Here is a 24,873-nt window from a genome sequence, read left to right as displayed (position 1 = left end):
AGTTTAAACGATATCACAACTGATGGACATGAGCTGCAGTCCTAGTTTAGACATGGCGTGTCAAACTTGAGGACCGCGAATGTCCGACATGAAAGCGAAGGACAGTGAATCACATCAGATATCCCCCCAATGGTCGAAACCGCCGCTGTTCCGGAAAAATCGGCATTCCTGTACCGTGACTACTTGTGATGGGAGCAAACAGCCACACTCGATCAGCCATTTCAAATTCGATTTAGGCCACAGGCGCCGTTCAGTTAGCCACTCATTACGATGAGTCAACATGTAATCAATGCACTCCGCTGTGAAACAAGTATCGCATTGACACACGTATCCTCAGAAGATAAATGGAGATTAGGGAAGCCTCCCTCGCCGTCTCGCCAGCCGGCAGCCCACGACGGCAACGCCGTCACAATCGCTCCATAATATTGCAGGTTTTCTTTTTGTCAATACACAAGATGCAAACTTTGATTTCTATTTCACGCTTCGGTCCCAGCACTCTGTTTATAGATAATAGTGGGTGGCTTTCGCATTATGGTGCAGAACACCCCATGCCTCTGGTTTTGAAATACCCTTTTTATATGGTTGAGCAGATTTAACGCTACTGTGAAAACAGCATGATTCACCACCCTCTGATCTTTAAGCTTCCTCGATGTGAATCACCATCCTCTACACATTTTTAAGAGCAGCTGTGGTGACTAACTGCAGCAGGGAAAAAAAGAACCCCCCCCCCACCCCCCCCCCCCCCCCCCCCCGTCTTTCGTACAGAATGACTTCATTGTTGATATGCAATGGGAGGAGACGTGGAAAACACTGATGATATCTGTGGGTCAAAAATATTAGCGTGATATTTAACATGTTGCCTCCTCAGACGGGACATGGCCATTCTTCTTGTATTTAAAAAAAAAAAAGGAGAAAAGGGAAAAAGTGTTTCCAAGCTAGCAGGCCTGGTGGTTTGGAGAGAGCTTAGATGCCACATGTGGCTCTCATTCTGAGGGTGGAAACAGACAGCAGCACTGCTTCATTTATGCTTCATTATATTGTGTTTCTCAGTCTAAATGGGATTTTCCTTCGACATGAACAAAAGAGGAATGTTGATACTTGATACTCTGTAGAGTTTTAATCCTGGTTTTGCTCCTAGAGAACCGAAGCAACACTGAATTGCCTGCCTGTTATTTTACATAATGTAAGGAGACTTACTCCAATCATTGCAAATTACAACAAAATAAATACAAAGCTGCAACGTAAACTTGCTCACCAATTGTTTTCAATTCACGCCTCCAGTCATAGAACTGGTTCAGAGGTGAAAACAATGCAGACTTTGGGGTCAGTTTCTCCTCTGAGGCATTCGTGGCGACAAAGGTAGTTGCGTGAAGAACAACAAGTTCCAACATTGGAAAGGTGTGGGAGGAAATTTTCAGACACTGTGATCATCCAACAAGCACTTAATTTGACGTATACTGACTCCTGCTGCATATTTTACCAGTGAAATATTTATGAAAGCTCTGCTGCATGTCAGAAGACAAGCAGAACTGGATAAACCCTTATAATATGTAGTTAATTATAGTGATGTAGTAAAGAAGCAGTGTTTTACTGGGCATCAACTTTACATTTATGTGTGTTTTGTGTAAAAATAACGGCTTCAGTTCACGGTTATGCCTGTGGGATGCAGAAAGGAGCGTGCACAGACCCGGTGGAGATGGATGCATGGGTGAACATGAGAGTATCTGCTGCGTCAGACCAATATGCAAAACCTGCATCTGATGCAGTGGAGACACGGGGGTAACAGTACATTCTGTACAAGATTCTCACTTCAAATAAAGCATTGGGTTAGTTCATGCAAGTCTGATTGATTCCCCCCCCCCCCCCCTCCCATTCTTTCACACACCGATCACAGCCCAAGCTAGTCCATTTAAATATGACTCCCTCCTACACCAACGCTGTTACACTCAAAGCTGCTGCTGCTGCTGCTGCTGCTGACAAAGCTTTGCCTCCACCTTTCTAGTTCAGAGTCCTACCATGGCTCAATGGTTAAAACGCTGCAGGATTCAGTGCTTTGCTTTGGGCCCCACTCTGATACACCCATTGGGGTTAAGAGAAGAACCAGTGCTTCTGTGTTCCTGACTGAAGTCCGGATAGTAAACATCAGGACTATGTTGCAGCTTCTCACAAAGATGGATAAAACAAATCCCCAATAAGAGAAACTAGTGGCCGTACTCACACTACGAAATGTAATCCAGCACTTTACTGGTCCAGTGGTTTGTTGAAAAATAAGTGAGGAAGTTTGTGTGTTTGTGCGAGAAAGACAAAGCACATAAATGCATGCGTGCACACTCGCACACAAATCAATCCCACTACCCACTATAATCAATCTCGGGGCTCTGAGGAGTGCTTCACTTTATTACAAACTCTCCTACTTCATCTCTCCAGCAATCTGGAAACATCGAACTCAAGTCTCATTCAGCCATCAACCCGACCTCCTCTAGGACACACACACAAACACTCTTTCCATCCTCTAGACAACCTTCAAAGCTGAAGTTCGGAGCCTCGGCTGGTCCCAAGGCTCCCTTTTGACACACATAAACACACTTATGCAAACGATCCCACTGGCTTTTCCCTGAATTTGTGGCAGAGGACTGGAAGGCTTGAATACCGGTGGGAACGTCATTTCCATATAACACTGGAGGGTATCTAGCTTCAACGTAAACCTATGGAATTAATACTCAAAGTAACACACACACAAACACACAAAGACAACATGGATAATCAATTTCCAAATGTCCTGCGAATGAGGGCCAGCACCTGAACCCAACACACGTACAGAAAAACCAGAAAGAGGAGAAAGTAAGGAGATTCAAAGGAGTCTCTCACCCTCACAGATTTTGTCCAGACGCTGGCGTTTCACTTTGTGTTTGTCGACCAGAGCCATCCCGTCACCGGTTCAAACGCTCCCTCGCTTTTTGGATCCACCTCTCTTCCTCCTTAAAGTCTTGAATGCTCCGGTGCACCAGACGTTAGCTCGCAGATGCTTTAAACCTGAAATTCAAGAAAGCAGGAACAAGATTATTCTTGATAAGCAGTCAGTGGCGTCAAGTCGATCCCCTACAAATTTCACAACTCGTCATTCACTCTTTTGTAAGGGACGGTATCCTTGAAGTGTTGCCATTTGATGTGTCGTACAAATCTCAGGCCAGTTTACACCTCTCCCCTTGGGAGGTCACAATCAAAATACTGTACACTTAATGATCTACAACAACATATTAAAGACAAGCTAAAGTAATGATCTTTACATTTACTTTGAAGCTACTATATAAAAAATTGGTTTCTGTCGTTAGTAGTCCAATGAGTTGTGACTTTAACAGACATGCCTTTTAACAGCTCTTTTATCCGTCAGCTTAAGCACCACAGGTGTGACTGCTTGTGTGTGTCCATGCTCATTAAGACGCTGAGGAAGTTTCAAAGGCTTTGTACCCAGACAGCGATCACACAGTCGTTTTACAACTCAAAACCATCGCACAATCACCCGATGTCAGGAAAGCAGAGTCATTTGCCATCATCTGAAAAAGGCTCAAGACTCACCCTTACCTATCTAGCACACTGATCGTATCACTGTTGTTCTTAAGGTATGTTTGCTGAACAGCTACTACTTTACTCAGACGAGAACACTTGTTTCTATTTTTAGCTCTTACTTTATCGGCAATGATACGTTGTGGTTTCTTTGTTTCTTTCTTTTGACAAACGTACTTATTGTAGGTCACTTTGGACAAAAGCGTCTGCTAAATGACCTAAATGTAAATGTAAATGTAAAAATAATTTACCCTGCAGAGACTCGACTCCCCACTGGAGGGAGCCTCTTCTCAGCGAGCACAATTTATCTAATTTAATGAAGAACTGTCACTTCTGCAGTAAATGAGGCGTTTTACCAATCATTTATGTTCAGTGACTGATGATCCTCTAAAGAGCGATCTTCTAACTGGTTCCTGATGAAGCCTGAGGGACATGGCACAGTTTTGTTTTTTTTGGGGGGGGGGGGCAGAGATAGACAGAGGAGGGCACAAGAATGCACACGGGGAAAAAAAGAGACACACGCGAGATGACAAGCAGAAATGTTGGCTTGCAAGCACACACACACACACACACACACTCTCTCTAAGGGCGGCAAGTCACACAGAGGAATGTGGGTCAGTTAGTCAGCAGATGGGAGGAGGTTGTATCAGCAGAATAAAGACGTAGAAGGGGGTTGGTGGGAGGAAGTGGAATGTACTAGAAAATCCTCGTCTAACAGGACGAGTACAGTGTGACACCATCCTCCTCCTCCTATATTTTAACTGCATGTTTTTCACAGTTTTCATAGTTACAACCTCATCCTACCTCCATTCACCTGGGCCCGATCCTTGAGTGCTGCACTTTGAGAACGGCTCTCGCTCGAGTATTTATTAGGATGACATTGACATTCGCGCTGCGCCCGCAAATTATACCTATAACGCGGGTTATGAATTGATGTTGCATTTTTATTTCGGCTGTTGGGAGGCGGGTGCGGCCGAGCAAATTTGAAAAGTTTGCGGTTACACCTCCTCTGTTCAAGACACCGTGAGCTCCCGCTTGCTCAACAAGTCGGCTGTGCTTCAGCTTCCCTCCTCCACAAGGTAAGCCTTCCGGCCATAGAGCTGAAGACGCACACGTGGGAGTCAGAGGAGAAGTAATTGAGCAAGAGGGAAAGCAGGAAACCGTCAGCTATGAATAGACCGGAGGAGACATGCATGGGCATCTCCTACTCTGTGCTGCATGAGCGGCAGGTCGCGGGGGTGCATCCATCTCACCAGTTTGTCATTCTAAACTCTTCTGATAGAGACTTCACTTCACCGACGGCTCGGTGGAAAGACGGTGACACGGGCTGCTCTGGTGCACAGGTGTCTGCAAGACAATTAACTGAAAATCATTACGAAGGCAGCATGTGGCGGTTATACGACATCAGGGTGGGAATAAAATGACGCTATCACAATATGATACCGTGCAGTGTAACGGCATCTATGTTCAACACTCATTTTTAAAAGTTACGTTCAATATAATGTTCAAATTAACATTATTTATTGCAAAGTTTACTATGTGTTATAATCGGTGGTATAGTGGTCTCTGATGAGGTGAGTACTAGGTAGATGGGGAAGTGACCTTATCCCCAAGCCCCATAATAACATCAGCACGTTTTGTCCACCACATATAATTTGGTCCACTGATTAAACATACTGACTATATCCACAAAAATATGTAGAGGTTTGTATCCCCCCCAAACCTCCACTTTCACTAAGAATCAGGCCTGTGCACATCAAACGTAACATTTCATCACTGTTGGGTTCTCAATGGTGGTCTCGACTGAAGGGGATGGTAAAAAACCCACGGGCTTGCAAGAATGGGCTACTCAGCAGTTTGATGATACGTTTGACCAAAAAACCCAAATCCGTGGTATACATGACTTCATTTCCATAAATTAATTCCAGAGATTTGACTCATGCAAGACGTAGATCCATTTCCAGAGGGGAAGACAAAGATGAAAAAAAGAACTCTCCACTAAGCGGGTTGAAAAGTCAACAGCAACTTTGAGAAGAGCTCTCAGCCAGAGGAGTGCCAGAGAGGAAGTACAGTTATCCTGCAGCCCTTGGCACCATCACTGTAGGATTGTTACTTGACTAAGTGCTGTTATGTAACTTAACAATAAGGGGATTGACCTGAGAGAAAATATGCGCTCGGTGCTGGAGGAGAGGAGGAGAAAGTCACACACACTCAGGAAAAAGAAAAAAGAAAAGAAAAAAAACAGAAACGCACAACTCCAGGGATTGTCTGGCTTGCTGTAGAGAGCGAGGCCAGGCACTCTGCTCCACACACACTCACAGCTTGTGTTGCTAGTGGCTGGGTAGTCGTCTTCGCAGGTTCCCTGACAAGTCTGCAAATGTTACCAAGTCAGATCGTGACCAGAGAAGCTAGTTTCAGATCAGACAAAAATGTAGCAAATACACACAATATTCTTCGAAATACAAGTTTTTGTCTCGATTTTTGATGAATCAGGATTTTTGACCATGCGGTCTGAAAAACGTGCATCGCAACAATATATGAAAGACTGACATTTACAAGCGAAAGCGTGATTTATGACGAAGCCCATCCGCAAATGTTTTGCAATTACATCTTGCCTTTCTGCTTTGATGCATTTCATGCACTGTCAGACTCTCCTCTGTGACCGCAACCTGCAATGTGCTTTAATGCACGACACCATTTTCAAGATGCATACTGTGAATCTAGAGTCAGGTACTGCAGTTTCATCACTTATTCCCGCAGTATCACAGGCAATGGATGTTACTGCACTAGATATGTTAAATTCTTAATGCCTGTATCGTTTCCTATTTGATCAGCCTGAATTGCAAATTATAGATAAAACAAAGATTATATCGTGCCCTGTGAAGTCAGCAGTTATCCCATTAACTCCTGATGTCTAGATCTGTAACAATTATTCAATTAATTGCCGCTATTTTGATAATCAATTAATCATCAAAGATCTATCATTCGTGGAGAGCTACAGTTATTCATGCCACCCTGCAAGATTTCTGGGTAACGAAGCCCTTTAAACTTTCTAGAAATTCACGCTCTTTTCCCAGTTGATGTTTGGGCTGCAGAAGCGTGAAGTTATCCCGTCGCCTTTTCAATTAGACTTGACAAATCATTTAAATGCCACTCAAAAATAAATCGTTTTTTTTTTTTTAGTGCACTTTAACACTGGATAGATGATCGGTGCAGAGTTGAGCGGCGTTCAAAGTTGAGAGCTCTCAACACACTGTGGCCGACGTACGCCGCGGATGTGCTGTCGCAGCCCCTCCACCGCGTCTCGCACACAGAAGGAGAAATGTTTTCATCCGAACGCCACAGAAGAAATTGTGAATGCCGTGCCAGGCGTTACAGTGCATTGCTGCAGCTGTTGCATCACTCCCGAAAGAAGTTATGCATTCACACGGCGCTTCCCCATCCGACACCCTGTACGACACGAAATTTCACAAGCAGAAAGAGCCGGTTTTACACTTCAGAAACGTATATCTCTTTCGGGGCTCTTTGTGTTCCATTTCATCTCTTTCTTTTCTACTCCCTTTGTGAAGACAAAAGCAACTGACAAGGCTGGCGGCCCAGGAGATCTTGTTTAGGTTATAATAGCACAGAAGACACAGAGGGGAGGGAAGAGAAAGTGAAAAAGGTCTTTTTCTGACTGAGGCCATCTCTCAGAGGAGCCCTCTCGCCAAATTAAGAAACCTGTGGGTTTCGGCTAAAAGGTGAATGTGGAGGCAATTTCTGAAGAGTGGAGTCAGAGTGAAAAGGCACTGAACGAAGTAAAGCTACATCTCTGACTCCACCAAAACATGTGTTCGACTGAAATATCTCCACTGCAAGGGAGAGAATGTCTTGCTCTTTCTTTTTAAAATGATTACGCATTTTTAGATCAGTGTTCAAGTTCAATGAGTAGATTGACACCGCTCAGTTGTTGTTCTTATCTCGCATCCCCTGTGATGTCGACTCATCCCTTTAACAGCTGTAATGAATGTGGCCCAACAGACACTAGCTGCAGAGAAGTCTCATTAATGCAGCGTGTCATGGGACAGGGGGTACCTTGCAGTCAACATGTTGAGGAAAAATTGCGCAGCAGCTACCCAAAGTGACTGCTTAAGAGTCTTATGATTTATGTCCCCGAAAAGTGCAAGATTGCAGAAAAAGACGAGGCGGCGAGGGGAAGGTGGTTAAGGTTTCTCTTCTCTCATTAATCGGACAGTTGGGGCTCCGAGGGGCACGTAAAGCTGTCGCTCAGGCCACTGATTTACTCCTTCCTCTTCCCTGCCAGCCTCCTTCTTCCTCCAACCCTCCTTGTCTAAATACAACAATGGTTACTGACAATTACAGCTCTCTTCTTTCTACCACTCCATCATCGTCACTATGAGCCAAGTCTGTCAGTTCGTCTGTGCCTCTCCGTGTATCCTTTTACCTCCTTTTGCATGTCCCGTCAGCCTCTGGCAGTTAGCGTCCTTTTCATTTCCCCATTTCTCCTTTAGATCGCCGTTTCTCTGAACCATTTTCCCCATCCTCCCCCTTTCCCTCTCCCTCGCTCCCTCCTCCTCCTCTCACATTCTCGCCATCTTTCTCTCCTCTCAACTCTAAACGAAATGAGACTGCAGCAGCACTAACTGCTGACTTGGGTTAAAGCACAATTTTGTAATAATGCCTATTCATGTAAGTCACCCAGGAAACGCATAATGGTGACATTATTGTGTATGGCAGCCTGTTAGCTGACACCGGCGAGGCTTTCAGCGTGGCCTGCATTCCTCCTTACTCCAGTTCCTTACAGTTAATTAACTAAAACAAAGTCAGGCATCTATATTTTCCCCCAGAATACAGGCCACTGAAGAACAATACAGAGTTCACGTTGATATTAAATTAAGAGAATTTAAACACGTCTCTAAAAAAAGTATGCTGAGATTTTTTTACACACACACACACACACACACACACACACACACACACACACACACACACACACACACACACACACACACACACACACACACACACACACACACACACACACACACCAAATCTTGTGGTACTTAAGCTGACAGATAAAGGGCTGTGTCCAAGATGCTTTTATTGTGGTAATAAATCTGCCTTTTCTTTCAAGAGAATGACCTCAGACCTTTTCAAGAGTGGGACAAAAGACCAGCACCGAGCGCCAAACTACAGACACACTAACCTTAATTATACGAGCAATACACTTGTGAGGATGCCGGCCCAACTTCTCTTCAAGGTGACCCTGGTGACTGGTGGACTCATGATGATGAAAGTGAATTGAGGACACGTTTTGATGCTCCCTGCTAATGAGGAGTGTCGGTTGGTCAACTAATACGTCGTTGTGGATGTAAAATATGAGGCGACACTCTTCCCCTAAAATAGTCTTTATTCTACTTAACATACTTTTATCATGTTTTACAAACTTAGGGACGCGTAACTTCATGGTTTGGTTTAAACAAACTCTTTATCGGTGGTTGGTTTGAATATGTTTAAGTTTTGACGTTTCTAAAATAATGCAAAAAATTTGGCACTCGGTAAGTCTTATGGCCAATTTCAACAATTTTATCTTTCTGACTAAATTAATTTTCCTGCTCTATCAGTGGAATAGAGTGGATTTTTTTTAAATTAGTGGCCAACACCAAGTAGCAAAGCCTCTAAAGTCAGTGCCATGACTTCCTCCAAAGGGAACAACATCCCAGCCAGCACAAAGCAGTCACACAGAGTAACACACAAGTCCACAGCTTCTCAGATCTTTAGCACCTCCCCATTCCTCAGCTGACAGCCCATTAACACTAAGACCAGAGCAAAAACAGACATCTTATCATTAAGCAAAAGGCAAAACAATTAAGTTTAATTTGCTCAAAAATATCTAACCTTATGCTCACTGATTTCTACACCAGAGTGAAATCCTTCAAACCATTTAGCCGCAACATGACAGAAACCCCAAGGAAAGAATGAAGAGGGGCGACGACGCAATTATATTTTAGTGCTATGGCTTTAATTATGCCTCGGTTAGATGAACCCGCAAATTCTAAATTTAAATGGAAAAAAAACCCTCATTCTTCAACCAATGGCTGATTGAATAATGAAGATGCCACAGTCACATTTAAGGAATACATTTAGGATATTTAAACTTTGCAGAGCAAACTATAAAAATGTGAGGCTTCGTGAAGGCAAACACATGAAGAGCAGGAAGACGGATATTCTGTCACCATGGTCACTGTCACAAGTCTATTGCAAAATGTATTTGAATATTGCTCATCAAGTACAACATTAGAGAAAATTTTGGCTCCAAATTACACATTATTGTAAATCATTTCCACAAAATCCCCTCAGAATAGTTTTAGACTAATTAGACACACTTGCACATTTGTGTGGATGAGGTTGGCGAGTGCCGCTTTTAATTGTTGAACTTGATGATCCGCCTTTTCCTACCAATTAACGACTGAGCACCTGATGCATATGCAACAACTGTAAAAGCAATTAAACTGCAAATTAACTGAAGAGATGAGTTCAGAATGTGAGTGCGAGCGCTCATATTTTGAATGAGCGTCGGCGTGCAATTCCAAGAGTAAATCATGATACGGACACGTAATCCTCAATACAAGAGAGCTTAATGATTAAATCGTAATTGACATCAATCAAATCCAATCTTTGACATGTAAAAGTTCAGAGATGTAGCTTATATCTGTGTCGTGGAACAATGGATTATGGAATTGCTTTTTGCCATTCATAAAAGAACTCTGTAGCTTAAACGAAGGGTGAGCAAATGTTGCCGTGCCAATTTAAGGCAACTCAATTTGTTTTTCCATTTTGGCTAGTTGTTGTACGTGCATTCGTTCAGGCCTAAATAAATAGTTTGTTACAGGACTTTGTTCAGTTTGCAACATCACATGAACCGAAAACCTAGTCTGTTTCATCTAAAACTTTGAAAAACCAATATTCCAAGTAAGTTTCACTACGTATAATAATATTTGTTATTTTTGTCAATACTGAAGTTTGTGGAACAGACAGATTTTTATTATAGGAAAAGTGCCAAAATTCTCAGTGCATCACAGTTTGCCTGACTACAAGCAGCCAAGAAAGAACTTGTCTCAATAAAACACTAAAAATCTTAGAAAAGCATTATCTTCAGCCTATTCATTACTTGACAGTAGGACTCAAATTAAATATCACAATATTTTCCACCACACATATCGATATTGTGACTATATTGTCGGGTTTGACCACTGGTGCTTTCACACAATATTTAGACAATTGACACTGCCATATAAAAATATTCAAAATCAAAGATGTCGTCTCATACCACAAAATCAATACAATATTTCATATATTGCGTGACAGTTACAAATACTTAAGGTTTTGAGGTTCGATGTCTACTGAAAAACATCTCTTACACACGGGGCTAAAATGAAATGAATCCTTGAAGCTGCTAAGCCGTGAGCTGAACATCTTGTGTGCTATGAAGGTCCAGGGTCTTCAATGGTGTGAGCCATCTGGGCTGCTAGAAGGAGCCTTTGTGCTCCGATTGCAAAAGGGCCAGCTGAACCAGGTACAGTAATCTGAACGGCTCGTCGGGTACTTTAGCAGCAAACTATGTAGGGAGGTAAGTAGACTGTAAGTTAGTTGAGTAAATGGGGTTGGGGAAAGGCCAAGCTTGCCCCAGAGGCTGACTCGCTGTGAGCTGAACGCCACTGACCTAGATTAATACCAACCACAGCAGCGCCAGGACTATTAAACACACCCTGGTTTCCTGTATCCTGCCTTTCTGTCTGTGAAATGATTCCATCTGTCAGTCTCAGCTGGGCTGTGAGAACGCCACTGAACGCTGCTGCTGCTGCTGCTGCCCACACACACACACACACACACACACACACACACACACACACACACACACGTCGGCTGGGAACTGGGGCCAAGGTGGGTGTCTGCCTGAATCCAGCCTCCAGGGAGGGGGGGCTTGAGGATGTGGAGCAAGACGTGAGATAGCAGGCCGTTTAGATGTTCCACGGCAAACCGTGTTCGCTTCCGAGGCTTTAATATTAATTGCAGCTATGGACACTGATGCTGCAGAACCTTTTGTTGCGGTTGCAACCTGAAAATCCCTGTTTTCTAATTTATCACTCCATACATGCAAGTGTTTCTGTCTATGTGCAGGTATGAGTGTGCTTTTCTTGCATAAATACATGTGTATCAGGCAGGTTTACTACAACGGCATTCTTCCCTGGCCAAGGACAGCAACTGGTATTCGATAGATACCAAACAGAAACATAGCCAGCCAGTAAACCCCCTCTGCCACCCGTGAGCACACAGAGGAGGGGGGGGGGGGGGGGGAGCCGAGATAAGGGCATGGGCGGATTAGCATGCACGACTGATATTCAGTGGAAAATAAGGGAACAAGTTTAAAAGGAGACCAACAAAAGGGAGAGAGGAGGAAGGTCAGGGATGGGGTTTAGCAAACTGAGAAAGACGCGAACAAATGGGTGAAAAGTGGAACCAAAAAAAAAAAAAGCCAAACTTCTTCTTCTCGTGAGTTATTTGAAATATTTCAGGAGTTCAAACCTGCCCCGAGGCTGAAAAGACCGCAAAAACATATAGCCTCTGTTTGAGTTTAACATCCATTTCAGGCTGCTGTGTGCAGTGAAATGAAAAACCTTTCTAGACAAGATTAAAACAAAAAAAACAAACCCTATAACAAGAGGGGGGGAAATGTGGAACAACACAGGCATAAAGTGACTTGGTGCATGGAATTCATACGGTATTTCCCTTGGTACATCAATTTTATGGCAAAAAAAAAAAGAGATCTCTCTGGCAGTGCTGCATCGACTGCGTGTCTGAATGAGATAATAGGACTTCTCTGTTTCTTCATATTCACATTTGGCTATGCTGCTTTTTTTTATATTAAACAGCCAGTTCTGTATGGCTGTAGGTAAAACATAGACCTCGCGCATCAGCAAAATCCCTGACAAGGCAACACCACTGAACTGTAGCTGTTATCGTACTAACACACTCCCTATCTCCTGATGGCACACAACTTCATTATTGGAAAAATGTTCACCTCAGGTCAAACGATAAAGACAGCTATAAAGAAAAGGGAGCATGCACTTTTTATTCTGTGTTAGAAAATGTTATATATTTACTGTAGAGGCCTGTCTCTGTTCTTGATTTGTCAAACATGCAGCGTAAAGCATAAAAAGATGTTTCAAAATGCGTAACGCCCTAAAATAGAATTTGCTTAAAGCCATCTGGAAACCCCAGGAACACCTATTTCTAACCTCACACAGAGTCCCGAGGGGAGTGTTCACAGAGGGCTGAATGGGCGGGACGGCGGAGTCTGTGGCTTCTCTCTGGCTCAGAGAAAAATGAACCCACAGTAAATCCTTTTTTTGTTCAGGATCGGCAATCAAACACCGCCGTACGGGTGAAAATCAAACATGTCTTTGCGCGAACAAGCTGAGAAGAAAACCAACCGTCCCACTGAGCTCCTCGGCAGTCAAGAATCAAAGAATTAGCCTGGGGCTCGCCAAACATCGGCAATATCCATATTCATAATGGAATGTCGAGGCAAAAAAGACTCCATCGCTCACTCGCTTTGTCAACACTTCAATAACTGCTTGCAATAAGTAGATAATGTCTTTTTTTCCCCTTTACCGCAGATGAGTGATGAGAAGCAGCGTGACAGCTCATCCTGTATTGTCTCTCTATACAGCAACAAGTAGAGAAGGTCTTTATGACATTGTGTAAGCACGCGTGATTGTGTGTGATACTTTGTAGCAGCAGCCCTAACTGATGTCCACTGCTCATTTCAATCAAATGGGAAGTGCAGCTTCTCACTCAACGGTGCAAATGGTTTCATGGACATCTGCCAGATCTCACTTGTTTGGACTCCTGCCAGTATTTATGCAAACAAAGAGGCTGTTAAATGCATGAAAGCATGGCGTGTCGACGGTTATAACCTGGACTGCGAAGAGAAACTTGTAGCATTCATAAAAAAATAAAAAACGTTTGGCCTCAGGACCCATGCACACCAGCATTAAAACCAGTGAACTATCACAGTTAAAATCAATTCACTCCAATAAAACCGCAGCCATCAGTGGATTGCTTGCAGAAAGAAATGTTTCACGCAGGTTCAAACTTTGGTAAACTTTGACACACAAATTCACAATAACTAGCCTGTCTTCGACACTGCTGACTTTTAGCAAACAGAGAGCTGGCAATAGCTTTTTGGCTATGATGCATCATCCACTTTTATTCAACCTCCTCTGTTGGCATTACCACGCCAGATACAGTAGTTACACCACGCTTCTACATCCAAATAGTTCACAAGGATGCACGGATCCATTTCTCTGTGACACTTTCTGGTGCCTTCATGGTCGAAGATTTATATCATGCAATGGTGACATAAGAACTAGAAATCAAACCAGGAACATCTCACCTCCTTAAACCATATTTCCTGTGGCTCTACAAATATCACGCTAACTATCAACTAACTAACAATCAAGGGTTGAAATTGAATAAAAGTTACAATAATAACAGTTACTTTTTTATTCAGAACTGATGACATCTATGTTTTGGGTCAAATGAGGGATATCACCCTTGAATTCAATACAAATGTTTATCTAATGACATCATCGGTATTCCTGTGTCCATACAAATTAAAAGCTACAAAGCCGGCAGGTCAAAGTCCAAGGAGATGCATGGCACTTGCGGCTGGCTACTGCTAACAAAACAACTCGTAACAACCTAAGGACTCGATGCTTCGCTATGGGGCTTCTCAGGCGGACCCCAGGGGCCACGTCTTAAGACTTGCACTCCAACTCTGCCACATGGCATGAGCAAGCTTGTAAAAACAAGCTGTTAAACTTTATCTGCATCATAACCATTGCAATAATACGCCACAGAAATGCAAAAAAACAGATTTCCCAGAGGGGTTTTTATCTAGATATAAGTCTATTATTTGTGCCTCAGTGTTGAGATAATCTCCACGTTGCCATAAAAAGAATGAATATATATATATATATTTTAACTTCAGAATCAACATAATCAGTTAATAAAATGAGCTGATGCACCTTCCAGAGCTATTAGAAGTAGCACTCAGACAGTGTGCCTGCATACTGAAAGTGTACATACTGCACTGCTCCAGATTGAAACATCCTATTAGCCTGCACATTCACAGAGCTATTAGCATTTAAATATGCAGGAGCTGTGCTCCTTTCAAAATGCCATTTTTACTCTGCTGCAAGGAGAGTTCTCCAGTTGTCATAAACAACTTTTCCTTTTTTCTTTTTTTTTTTCAAGGACCTTTTCAAATGTCAGGGCCAATCAAATGCAACACGACAGGTCTCTGGGTGATAAAAAAAAAAAAATACAGCTCAGAGGGCAGAGAAGAAAAGCGGACTTATCATGCATATTCATGTGGTTGGGAGGTTCAATGACTGCTGTCTCTTAGAATTGAGAGGAGTGGCAAAACAGTTTGTGTGGACAGTGGTAAAAAACTCTTTTTTCTGCTAACCATGTCCAAATGTCAATGTCAAAGTCCCACAATGGGCGAAGCTCTGTGTGCCCAAAAGTTACTCTCAAAACCCAAAGTCCCCCACCCCTGTCCCCGTCAGCAGATTTGGGCAGAAAAGTTCTCTCTGTGAAGTGTTGCTCAGCAGAATGGCAAACAAACAGATCCGCTTCTCCACTGACCAGGGCCCACTTCAGCATTTTAGACATCTCTTTCAGTTCACAGCTTGCCTCACATCAGCAGGATGGATCCTCCTGACACAAGTCTATGTCAGCTGGACTGGAATAGGGGCTCTGCTGAGACACAATGGACCCCTTCCTCCTCCTCCTCCTCCTCCTCATGCCCACCTCCCTCCTGAGACGCTGAGGCAGGAGTGAGTGAGAAGGAAGGGGGAAAAAAGGAGAGAGGAACTAAAACACAATATAAATACTTTCGGTTTGTGTGTGTGTGTGTGTACATATATGTGTGTAATCCTCTTCAGGAAACTTCACCAGCTCAGAGAGAGAGGGAGAGAGAGAGAGAGAGAGAGAGAGCTGCACGCCCCACTGGCATTGTCCTCTATCTGTTTCGTTCTCTCTCTCCTACACTTCTCTGCCTCTCTTCATTAGTCCCCGTCTCTCCTCTCTGGCTTCAGCGAGGCACAGTCATCCAGGAGGACATTATTAGCTGTCAGCATTAACAACCAGCATAGCGGCAGCAGCAGCAGCGAAGTGGGTTTCATAACAACGCTCACAGAAAGCCTCTCCTCTCGCCCCAGTGAGAGGAGCAGGCAGTCAGGACAGCCTGCTGCGTGCAGATGGTGCTTTGTCTCTGCTAGTTCCTGCAAAAGTGACACGGCAGACGCAGGCGTGAACGTGCATGTACACGCACACGTAGTTGGAAGACGGTGTCGCCATTCATTCCTAATCCTCTGTGGTTCGCATGAAAGTTAATGGCAGGTGTTTAAAGCCTCGGCTATGCCAAGAGAAGAAAAGGGAGGTGAGCGGGAGAAGATCAACTCTTTTTTTCCCCCTGCTGGCAAACACACACACAAGCTATCCCATGTTGGAAAGACAGTGTATTACATCCCCATTAGATGCCCCTTCATCTATCCTCATCCTCACCCCCCCCTCCTCCTCGCTCTATCTAGCTCTGGCATAATGTCCATGGATACAGTTAAGAGCAATTAGGACTTCTTTGGAGGAAAATAGCCGGTCTTTAAGAAGGAGCAGGGACTGTACTGTGGTGTGGGCAAACTCCCATGGTCGTAAATACAGTGGACAGTTAACATCCTCCACTGCCACCAAGCACTTTCCTCCGATAATATTGCAAGTTAATAATTTAGAGAAATGCTCATTTATGGATCCACAATACACTGTATATAAGCACACTCGCTGTACTGTAGGCTGCAGTTGTTTAAAAGACCAGGTACAACTAGTAACATCCAAGATGATTCCGCTCTATTTGAGTGTCTCAGTTAGCAAAGACATTGTGACAGGGAGCCAGTGTGTAAACAGAAATATATATACATATTAATTTGGGTATTTACAACTGGGCTTTTTTCCACTGTCAACATATTATGTACAAAAAACATCACTTGTTCTTCCATTTGCACACATTATACATCTTAGAATAATCATTCAACAAAACAAATAACTGACAGGAAAATGTATAAGTTCAAATGTGTGCTTTATATTATTGTAGATTGAAAATATTTTACCTTTTAATTACTGGAAAGAAAAAAAATAAGGAACTCGGAACTTTTAATTGGTATTTTTCCCCCTTTTCTGCTTTAAGACTAATTGATAAATATAAACAAACTGGATCAATTATGAAAGAAAAAATAACGCATCAATATGAAGGGAAGAATCTTCAAAGATCAAATATCTTACAGAATTAAGATCAAAGCTCGGTTTAAATTCCCAGCCAGTGAACGCCGACATGTAAACATTCAGAGGGCCAATGGTACGGCAGTGATCACGCACCAAATACACCCAATAATAAAAACCTAATACAAGGGTTTAATATTTAAGAACTGGCAACGTTTGGATATAATTGAAACCGTTTTATGTTTGCTTGCCTCAATTAAAAACCGTAATGCTTTCAAATACGGCAGTGGACTTTAATTAGCTTGTTTTCTGGCCACTACTGCAGCTAAGGTGGGAAGGACTATTAAATACATTATTTGGAATTGGCAAAGCTTAAAACAAGCTTGCGGGATGCCAATGCGGCAGGAGCAAGCTAGAGAGATGCTGTGCGAGCACTTTAGAGCAAACTACTGAGGAAGTATCCATTTCTTCACACTGTATATAACATAACAAAAGGCAGGCAAGAGAGCATGCACATTATCTTTCAAGCACACTGGGCAAATGGGTCCTACCGGTGAAGAGAATCAGACACCTGCAAACCAAATCCACTCTCCCAACAATATCCTTCACAAGCACAAAGAGCAAAAAAATGACTCCGGAGCAACGAAGACACGACAGAGCAAGTTATAACAAGCAAGAAACAGGTGCAGAAAAGTTGCACAGCACACCGATTACACTCGAGAGAGGGCACACACAGTCATTTTGAAACGGTCTGTTCTCTGAGACGTTACCAGCAGGCCTGCATGAGGTGAAGTTGCTCAAAAGGATAAATGAAGTACAAGCATTCCCTTATAAATGCCTCTGAAGCGCACAGTTCTCAATTTGCAAAGTGCACTACTTCACAGAACAATCCCCGTTTTCAGCATCACAGCCTTAATGCTATTTCAGAATTAAGTTCTCAGATGTCTAAAGATCTGTGTGACAGAAATACACAGCAGAACTTTTCTTTTTTTTAAACAAAGAACAATGTTTCATATTCAAATGCTCTATGATGAAACTATGAAAACAGCTAAACTGGCTAATTGGCTATAGCCGAATGTACCAAGAGACTCAAATACAGAAAAGCAACAACTAGGAATTACTTAAGCAGAGTTTAATCGCAGCCACGTCAAAAGACATGTAGCATAAATCCTGAATCCTCCTTGCTCTGCGATTCTGCAAAGCACGTCTGAGAGACATCAAGCTGTACATTTGCAGCCCCTCGCAGATGCCACGGTGTAATTTCACACCCATTACCTCCTCTCCACAATGCATTGCACAATCACATGACAGTAAAATCCTCTCCATCCTTTGGGAACTTTTAGAAGCCGTTAGTGGCCGGGCCATTATGGGAATCCTCAGAAGAGTTCACAAGAGCTATTTCGGCAGCGTCCAAATTACTATGTTAAATGGAGTATTAGGCTCTGAGAATATGATTAACCAATTATAATTGCTTTGCTTCTGTAACTCCAAAACAGACAGTCGATGCACAATTCGGATTTTGTTCTGGCGCCGCGCTCTTCCTCTCTATAAACTCATCACGTCAACAACAACAAAAAAATCAGACGGACATGGCAGCAATGCAAGAAAGTCTCACCGAACAATAAACATGCAGACACGCAAAGAAAACCACGTGCCGAATGAGCGAGTGGCAAGCGAAAGTGAGAGACAGCACCTGTCCTTTAAAAAGAATACATCATCTCTTCCTGCATCGGTGCACTTGCTCCCCTCGCTCTCCTCTCCGCGATCCAACGTGTTATAATACGGCAGACACACACACACAAATGAGTCCCTACACAAGCTTGTTGTACAGCAGATCAGCCGTGTACAACAGGGCTCCATACAAGCACAAATCATGTTCGTAATCACAGTACACCGACTCCATCAGTCACCGGGGAATATCTGTTGAGGTACACTCCTGATTTTCATGAATACAAGCGCACACACATGCAGCAACACTGATAGCTACAATCAAGCACAGGCCGTACGCATTGGTATCATGAATATTAAAGCATTGGTTTTGCATTTTCTTGGCGTTTTTTTCCTCCTCTGCAAAAAAAAAAAAAAAAAAAAAGGCCTGATAGGAGCTGCCATGTACATTGCGATGCTGCCTGTGATGCGTTCTGCCTTGGGGAGGCCCAGCTTTCATATCTGAACAAATGCAGGCCACAAAGACGTGAGAGGAAGTTCAACCCCCAGCAGAGTAAAAGGCGGCGGATGAGAGGAAGGATAGGGAGAGGCAAACGAGGAGGGTGGCGGCGTTGCAGGTGGGGGGGGGATCTCAGCGAGCAATGACTAACTGATCAGTACCGTATCTGTTGCACCATCAGCAACTGATATGTGTTTTGAGGTAAAATGTTTCTACTGGAATCATTGGCCTCTGGAAGGGTTGGGGCCTCGGCCTGCATATATCATCGACAAAAGGCCTTTTCTCTGCAGGCGGGCTCCACTAAGTTCCCCCTGCCTCTTGTGACAATGCCCACAGGGGGAGAGCAGATGTCCGTTGCCAGCAGCACATCTGCATACAGCCTCAATCCCCACCCCTTCACTGGCCAGACAATGGAGCCGCCCTCCTCCTCCTCCACTTGAATCTTTCTTCCACTGGATCATCCAAATGCAGAAAAAAAAAAAAGAATAGGGAGAGGTGGGGAGAGTTGAGAACAAATGCCCACTGTCAGAACTGTGAAGGGTACTTCCTGTTTCAAAACGTGCAGGTGATCACGTGGTGGCCTGATTGGCTCACTAATTAAGCAGTCAATAATTAGTCAGGAAGTTTGAAATGGAGAGAAATTTTTGCACACAAAAAAAAAAACTACACACTTTGAGCAAACTTTTTGATCAAACTCTTGTAAGCCTCTGTGATTTGAAATGTGAAGCCCGTCGACATTTACAAAATAAAAACACTGTAAATCGGATGTGTAATATGCTCATTGCTCACCATTACCTTTAGTAGCCGCCCAGCTCATTAGGAACTTCATAAAGCCTGTTCCCACATCACCACGAAGTGTGTATGGGCTAATGTCTACTCCCACCCTCTCTCTCTCGTCCCTCCTCGCTGATGGCGCAGGGACACATGGGCAGCGACGCGAGCACACAGCTTTCAAACTACACACACACACGGCACATTATTTTTTATTTTTTACAATGATCTTGAATCCTACCTCGACTGGATGTTTAGTGAGAGTTCAACCGCCGGCTCCAGAAATAGCATCGCAGGCTACGCATTTCAAATTCGCTTGTTATCTCGGATTTAGATAATGATCCACCTTTTTTTTAGATGACATGAAAAAAAGAAAAAAAACTTAATCCTGAACGCAGCGGGACAATCTCCGGCGTGTGGAAAACGGTGCCTGGTGTCGCTGTTTTTTTTTTTTTTTTTACGGGGGGGAAAGTGGCGTCGTTCTCTCGCTGCGCCTGGTTATCCTGCTGTTTACTTCTACGCTTCATAAACACTCCTATTCTTTTCCTCCTGCCAGAATTGAGAGGTGTGTATCAGTTTGCTTTTCCTTTTTTTTCTCTCTCTCTCTCTCTCTCTCTCTCGCTTTTTGAGTGAGGCGGAGCCTTTGCCCACTTCTCGCTCACACACACACACACACACACACACACACACGAGGACCCGCGCGCGCGCGCACACACTGCACATCACACGCGAGAGACTTGCAGTTGATGGAGATGAGACGGTGGGAAATTTCGAGAAAAGGGCGATTGTGATATCTGTCCTTTTTAGGCTCGATTGTTTTTCCCCCCTAATGGCCAATCTGATGCAACTGTGTTCTAACCATTGGCCTATTTAAGCAAAAGCGTTTAAAGGATCCATTACCACACCTTTAAAACTTGAGCCACGCCTTTAGCCTGGCTTTACTAATTGGTAGGCTAACGCTAACTGCAGCGTCACAATAAACTGTCACAAACCTTTCTAATTTTGTTGTTGGCCAAACTACTGCTTAAGGTAGATTATTTATTATATTTACCATCTGCTTACATGGGGAAATATGTGTTTCAGAGTCTGTATTGAAGCAGTCAAAGGAGAAGCTAGAATTACACGAGCTAACTAGGTCCAAAAGCCTGTTTTTTTTTGCTAAGAGTATTAGCATAATGTTTTGTCATTTGAGTTGTTTTTGTGGAATTTTAAAAATCCCCAATAAATAGATAAAGGATGTTATCATTTTAAATCTATACTCACGTACACTGAATGTTGGTGGTTCCTCACCAGAGGTCATGTATTTGTATTTAGTCTTCAAATATACTTCTAAATGACTAAATTTTACCTAAACCTTTAAGACTTGAGGCACGAATTTAGCCTGATTTTGCTAATGTGTAAATTGGTAGGCTAATGCTAACTGCTAGCATCACAATAAACTGTCACAAACCTTTTCTAATTTTGTTTTGTTGACCAAACTATTAAACTTACCTATCAATGGCTTGTTTAAGGTAAATTATATATTATATTTACCATCTGCATACATGGGGAAATATGTGTTTCATAGCCTGTATTGAAGCAGTCAAGGGAGAAACGTCACTAGCTAGAATTACACTAGCTTAGTAGGCCTAAACGATTGTTTTTTGGCTAACGGTATTAGCATAACGTTTTGTAATTTGAGTTATTTTTGTGGGATTTTAAAAATCCCAAGTAATAAATATATAAATAAATATATTAAGCCTCCCTGAAAACAAGTGGCCGTCCAGTTCTCTTACCTCTTAGCAAGCTAATGCGACGTTTGGCTCAGCAAGACACCTGGCAGCTACTGGGATGCAAATATTCAGCAACAACTCATCTCTAAGTAAAATATGTGCAAGCTAACTGGTGCAGTCCATATGAACTTAGTAATGTGAACATCAATCCTAACTTGAGAAATCTCTCCAGAAAAAGTGAAGCGTGTTTATCTTCCATGAGAAAATCAGCCTCTAGGGAGAATTCAATTTCTACATTTAAAAGTCAAACACCCTGTATGTTACAGGCTGATTTCAGTATTTGTAGCATCATTGTGTTTACATTTTTCTACCAAATGTCAGACCAATAATTCAATTGATAAATGGTTGCATGAATGTTGGATTTAGTCAAACATATTTCACTTTTTGTTGGCACTGTGGAAGAGACTTTGTAACAGTATTTAGACCTTCAGGGTTTGCCTATGAAATATCTAACAATTAGAACATTTTACAGACTTACTTTTTGGTGTCTGATCTATATTTTATGAAGTGGGGGGATGGTTGTGTTGGGGGGGGGGGGGGACTTGAGAGTCCATGGGGAATAGAGAGTTTCTGTCTAAAATACTGCTTACAGCCCTGGCTGTATTTCTTTCCCGTTGTACACATACAGATAGCCTACATATAGGTGCATAGATATATTTGGAACTCGACTGCATGTTTATTCTGTTCATTCCTCCATTTCCTGCCACAGGTGCAGATTGCAGCAACTGCAGCTGTGCCTTGATGTCATGCTTAAAACATGCACTCCATATTCTCCCTTTTTTCCCCGCTCCAGTCTCAGCAGTAGAATAAGTGTGGACACTCCATTTATTCACACAGTAATGCCAGCCATATATAATAAAGACCAGATGGCAAAGATCATCTTTGGATTTCCTGTTCACTTTAGTCTCCATTCTTTCTCAACACTTCCAGCAAACCAGTGTCTTTCAAAGGAGCTTTCCAAGACAAAGAAAGTCACCGTTATTCTGTTTCTTGCTGCAGCTTCTGTGCTACGTGCCCATGGTGTGTGGTCCTGCAGGCCCGGGGGCTCTTGGCCCTGTCCTGAGTGCATCTTTTCCTGTGATCGTTTTGACTCCAGCACAATGTAACTACTGGGCACGAACCCAAATACTCCAAAGACCAACACCAGCCAACAGGGGACACCAGCTGAAGCATATGTTTGCAATGGCTGCAGAGATGGATGACAGGAGGAAGAAGAGGCAGGGGAAACCATTTGAATCACTGCTGTAATGTTCTCCCACAAAACAGCAAACAAGAGGCACCTAGTGATGCAGTATATTAATTAATGATGTAAACTTATATGATATACTGTATGTTGTTTTCATAAACTTGTTGTCAATTTGAATATAGGAGTTGTTTCAAAAATCAGCTTATTGTAACAGCTTTAATCCTACAAAGGGCTGTGTTTGCTAATTATAAGCTTATCCTCTCCTGTGCTTATTTACCTCTTTACATTTCAAATAGCAATCATGATATATGCCTTACACCATGCCCTCCCCCCCATGTTTTTATTATACTCCAGTTACTTGCTTAAGATGGTTGCACTAGAGCAATAGTCCTGAATGTTATTAAAATGTGCACCGCATTAGGATTCGATATTATGATTTGCCTTTGTTTATACACTCGCTGCTAGAGGATGACAGTCAACACACACACACACACCTCTAATCTCTTCACTGTACAGTGGGTATTTGAGAGGATCAGTAGTGTGCGACTGCATATTTCTGCAGAGGGACATTATTTCTTCCCTCAATTCCTCCTGGCAGAGATCTGAGTGTTTGACCTTTTTAAAATGCAAAGCGATTCTTCTACTCCTGAGAGTGAACGGGAGGCTCATGATTGTGCTACTAAATTTGAGGGACTTAATGCAGTAACTCACAGAGAGGGAGAGCTGTTCTGCACCTGCTGAAGTCTCGACTTGGTTACGGGGATACAATAACACCTCCAAGGGTTATGTTAATCTTTAAAGACGGTTTATTCTCATGCTGCTCCACTCTCCGCCTCATTTGAGGGAATATTCCACCGCAACCTTGAGTCGGTCTCTCGTGCGTAAATCACCTTATTGCATAGCATTTCCTTTTACTTGTCCTGAATGCCTACTATAACGCTCCGTCTTCCTCTGATTAAAATAAACTGTGAAGACATGTATTCACTCCGTGCAAACATTCATACGTCTTTTATTCTGTCAAATAATCTGTTGCTATTCAAAACTGACCTTGATCTCACTTGTGATTTTACATAAACATTCAACATAAATTCACATGTTTCTACCTTCTCGGGGAAGAAAAAGGAAAAAAAGGGTTAGTGCAGCTAATTTAACTTCCACATCACCACCAAGAGCACTTGGTGATGATTATCAGCAGCTAAAAAGCAGAGATAATGTTAAATTGAGAATTCAGCAATGTATGACATGTAAGGGGTGTTGTAATGACAAGCACACAGGAGTGTAATTTTCGTTTGATAATGATGTTGGATTGTTAAGAGTGTGCCATTGTACTGCATGCACCTCCTCCACTAAGTGTGCAGACAGTGCAGCAGCAGAATGTCTCTTAACATCGCTTTTGAGGTGGCATAATATGATTCAAACAATACCACTCTGACCGCACTCACGTCTAATTATATTCCACCACATTAAGGCCTCTGACACATCCATGGCAGCCTTTAAAAGACACAGGAATGCCATCAGTGGCTTATATTTGTGCCTCCAACAGAATGCAAATGAAGCAGATTTACCCCCCTTTGAATGGAAAATACGTGTGAAAGCAGTTAATTAGACTTGTTGTGAGGTCTATGGATGTTTTCGCTTCCTCTGGAAATATAATACCGTGAATGTTTATGTGAGATGCTCAAGCTGTTTTCCAAGGCTGACTATATAAACTGCAGATATTGTATGTGATGGAACTGAAAGCAGGAAGTTCATGAAAACAACAGCGGTCTACTGTGAGCACAGCAAATATGAACTGAAGGAGTTAAGCTTCTGTTAGAAGACCATCAAATGTGACTCCTTGATGAAGTATGAGAGAAGGTGCAAAAGAAGCAGATTGTGGAGTGTGTGGTCCGGTTTGTGATCTGCAAATTGGAATGGATTTTACTGAGGGAGGTTAAAATACCGTGAGGCTGATTTATTTTTCCAAGGAGCAGCAGACGAGATGAAACTAAGAGGTGGAGCTTCTTAAGTGGTGATGAAACACATGGTAATATTGTACAACTGTGACGAGCCCCTGTTTGAGCTAAGACGTG

The 24,873-nt window shown here is 42.8% G+C and overlaps 1 protein-coding gene across 2 annotated transcripts in view; it reads right to left on the bottom strand.

Annotated features, from left to right (window-relative positions):
* The window catches only part of LOC311020549 (C-terminal-binding protein 2-like), a 158,646-nt gene that overhangs the window by 36,782 nt on the left and 96,991 nt on the right, over positions 1-24,873 (bottom strand). Inside the window, exons 1-2 of one of the 2 annotated variants that reach the window (XM_084020642.1) lie at positions 20,085-20,224; positions 2,869-3,033 (exon numbers count right to left, since the gene is read on the bottom strand). In XM_084020642.1, the coding sequence (XP_083876768.1) occupies positions 2,869-2,926 (58 nt within the window). In that variant the 5' untranslated portion in view covers positions 2,927-3,033; positions 20,085-20,224. Of the gene's footprint in view, positions 1-2,868; positions 3,034-20,084; positions 20,225-24,873 lie in introns of those variants that run through there. The other variant, XM_084020640.1, reaches the window with a different exon arrangement.

This window comes from Eutrigla gurnardus, assembly GCF_963514095.1.
Source record: "Eutrigla gurnardus genome assembly, chromosome: 11".
NCBI lineage: Eukaryota > Metazoa > Chordata > Actinopteri > Perciformes > Triglidae > Eutrigla > Eutrigla gurnardus.
This window is presented reverse-complemented; position numbering and strand designations above follow the sequence as displayed.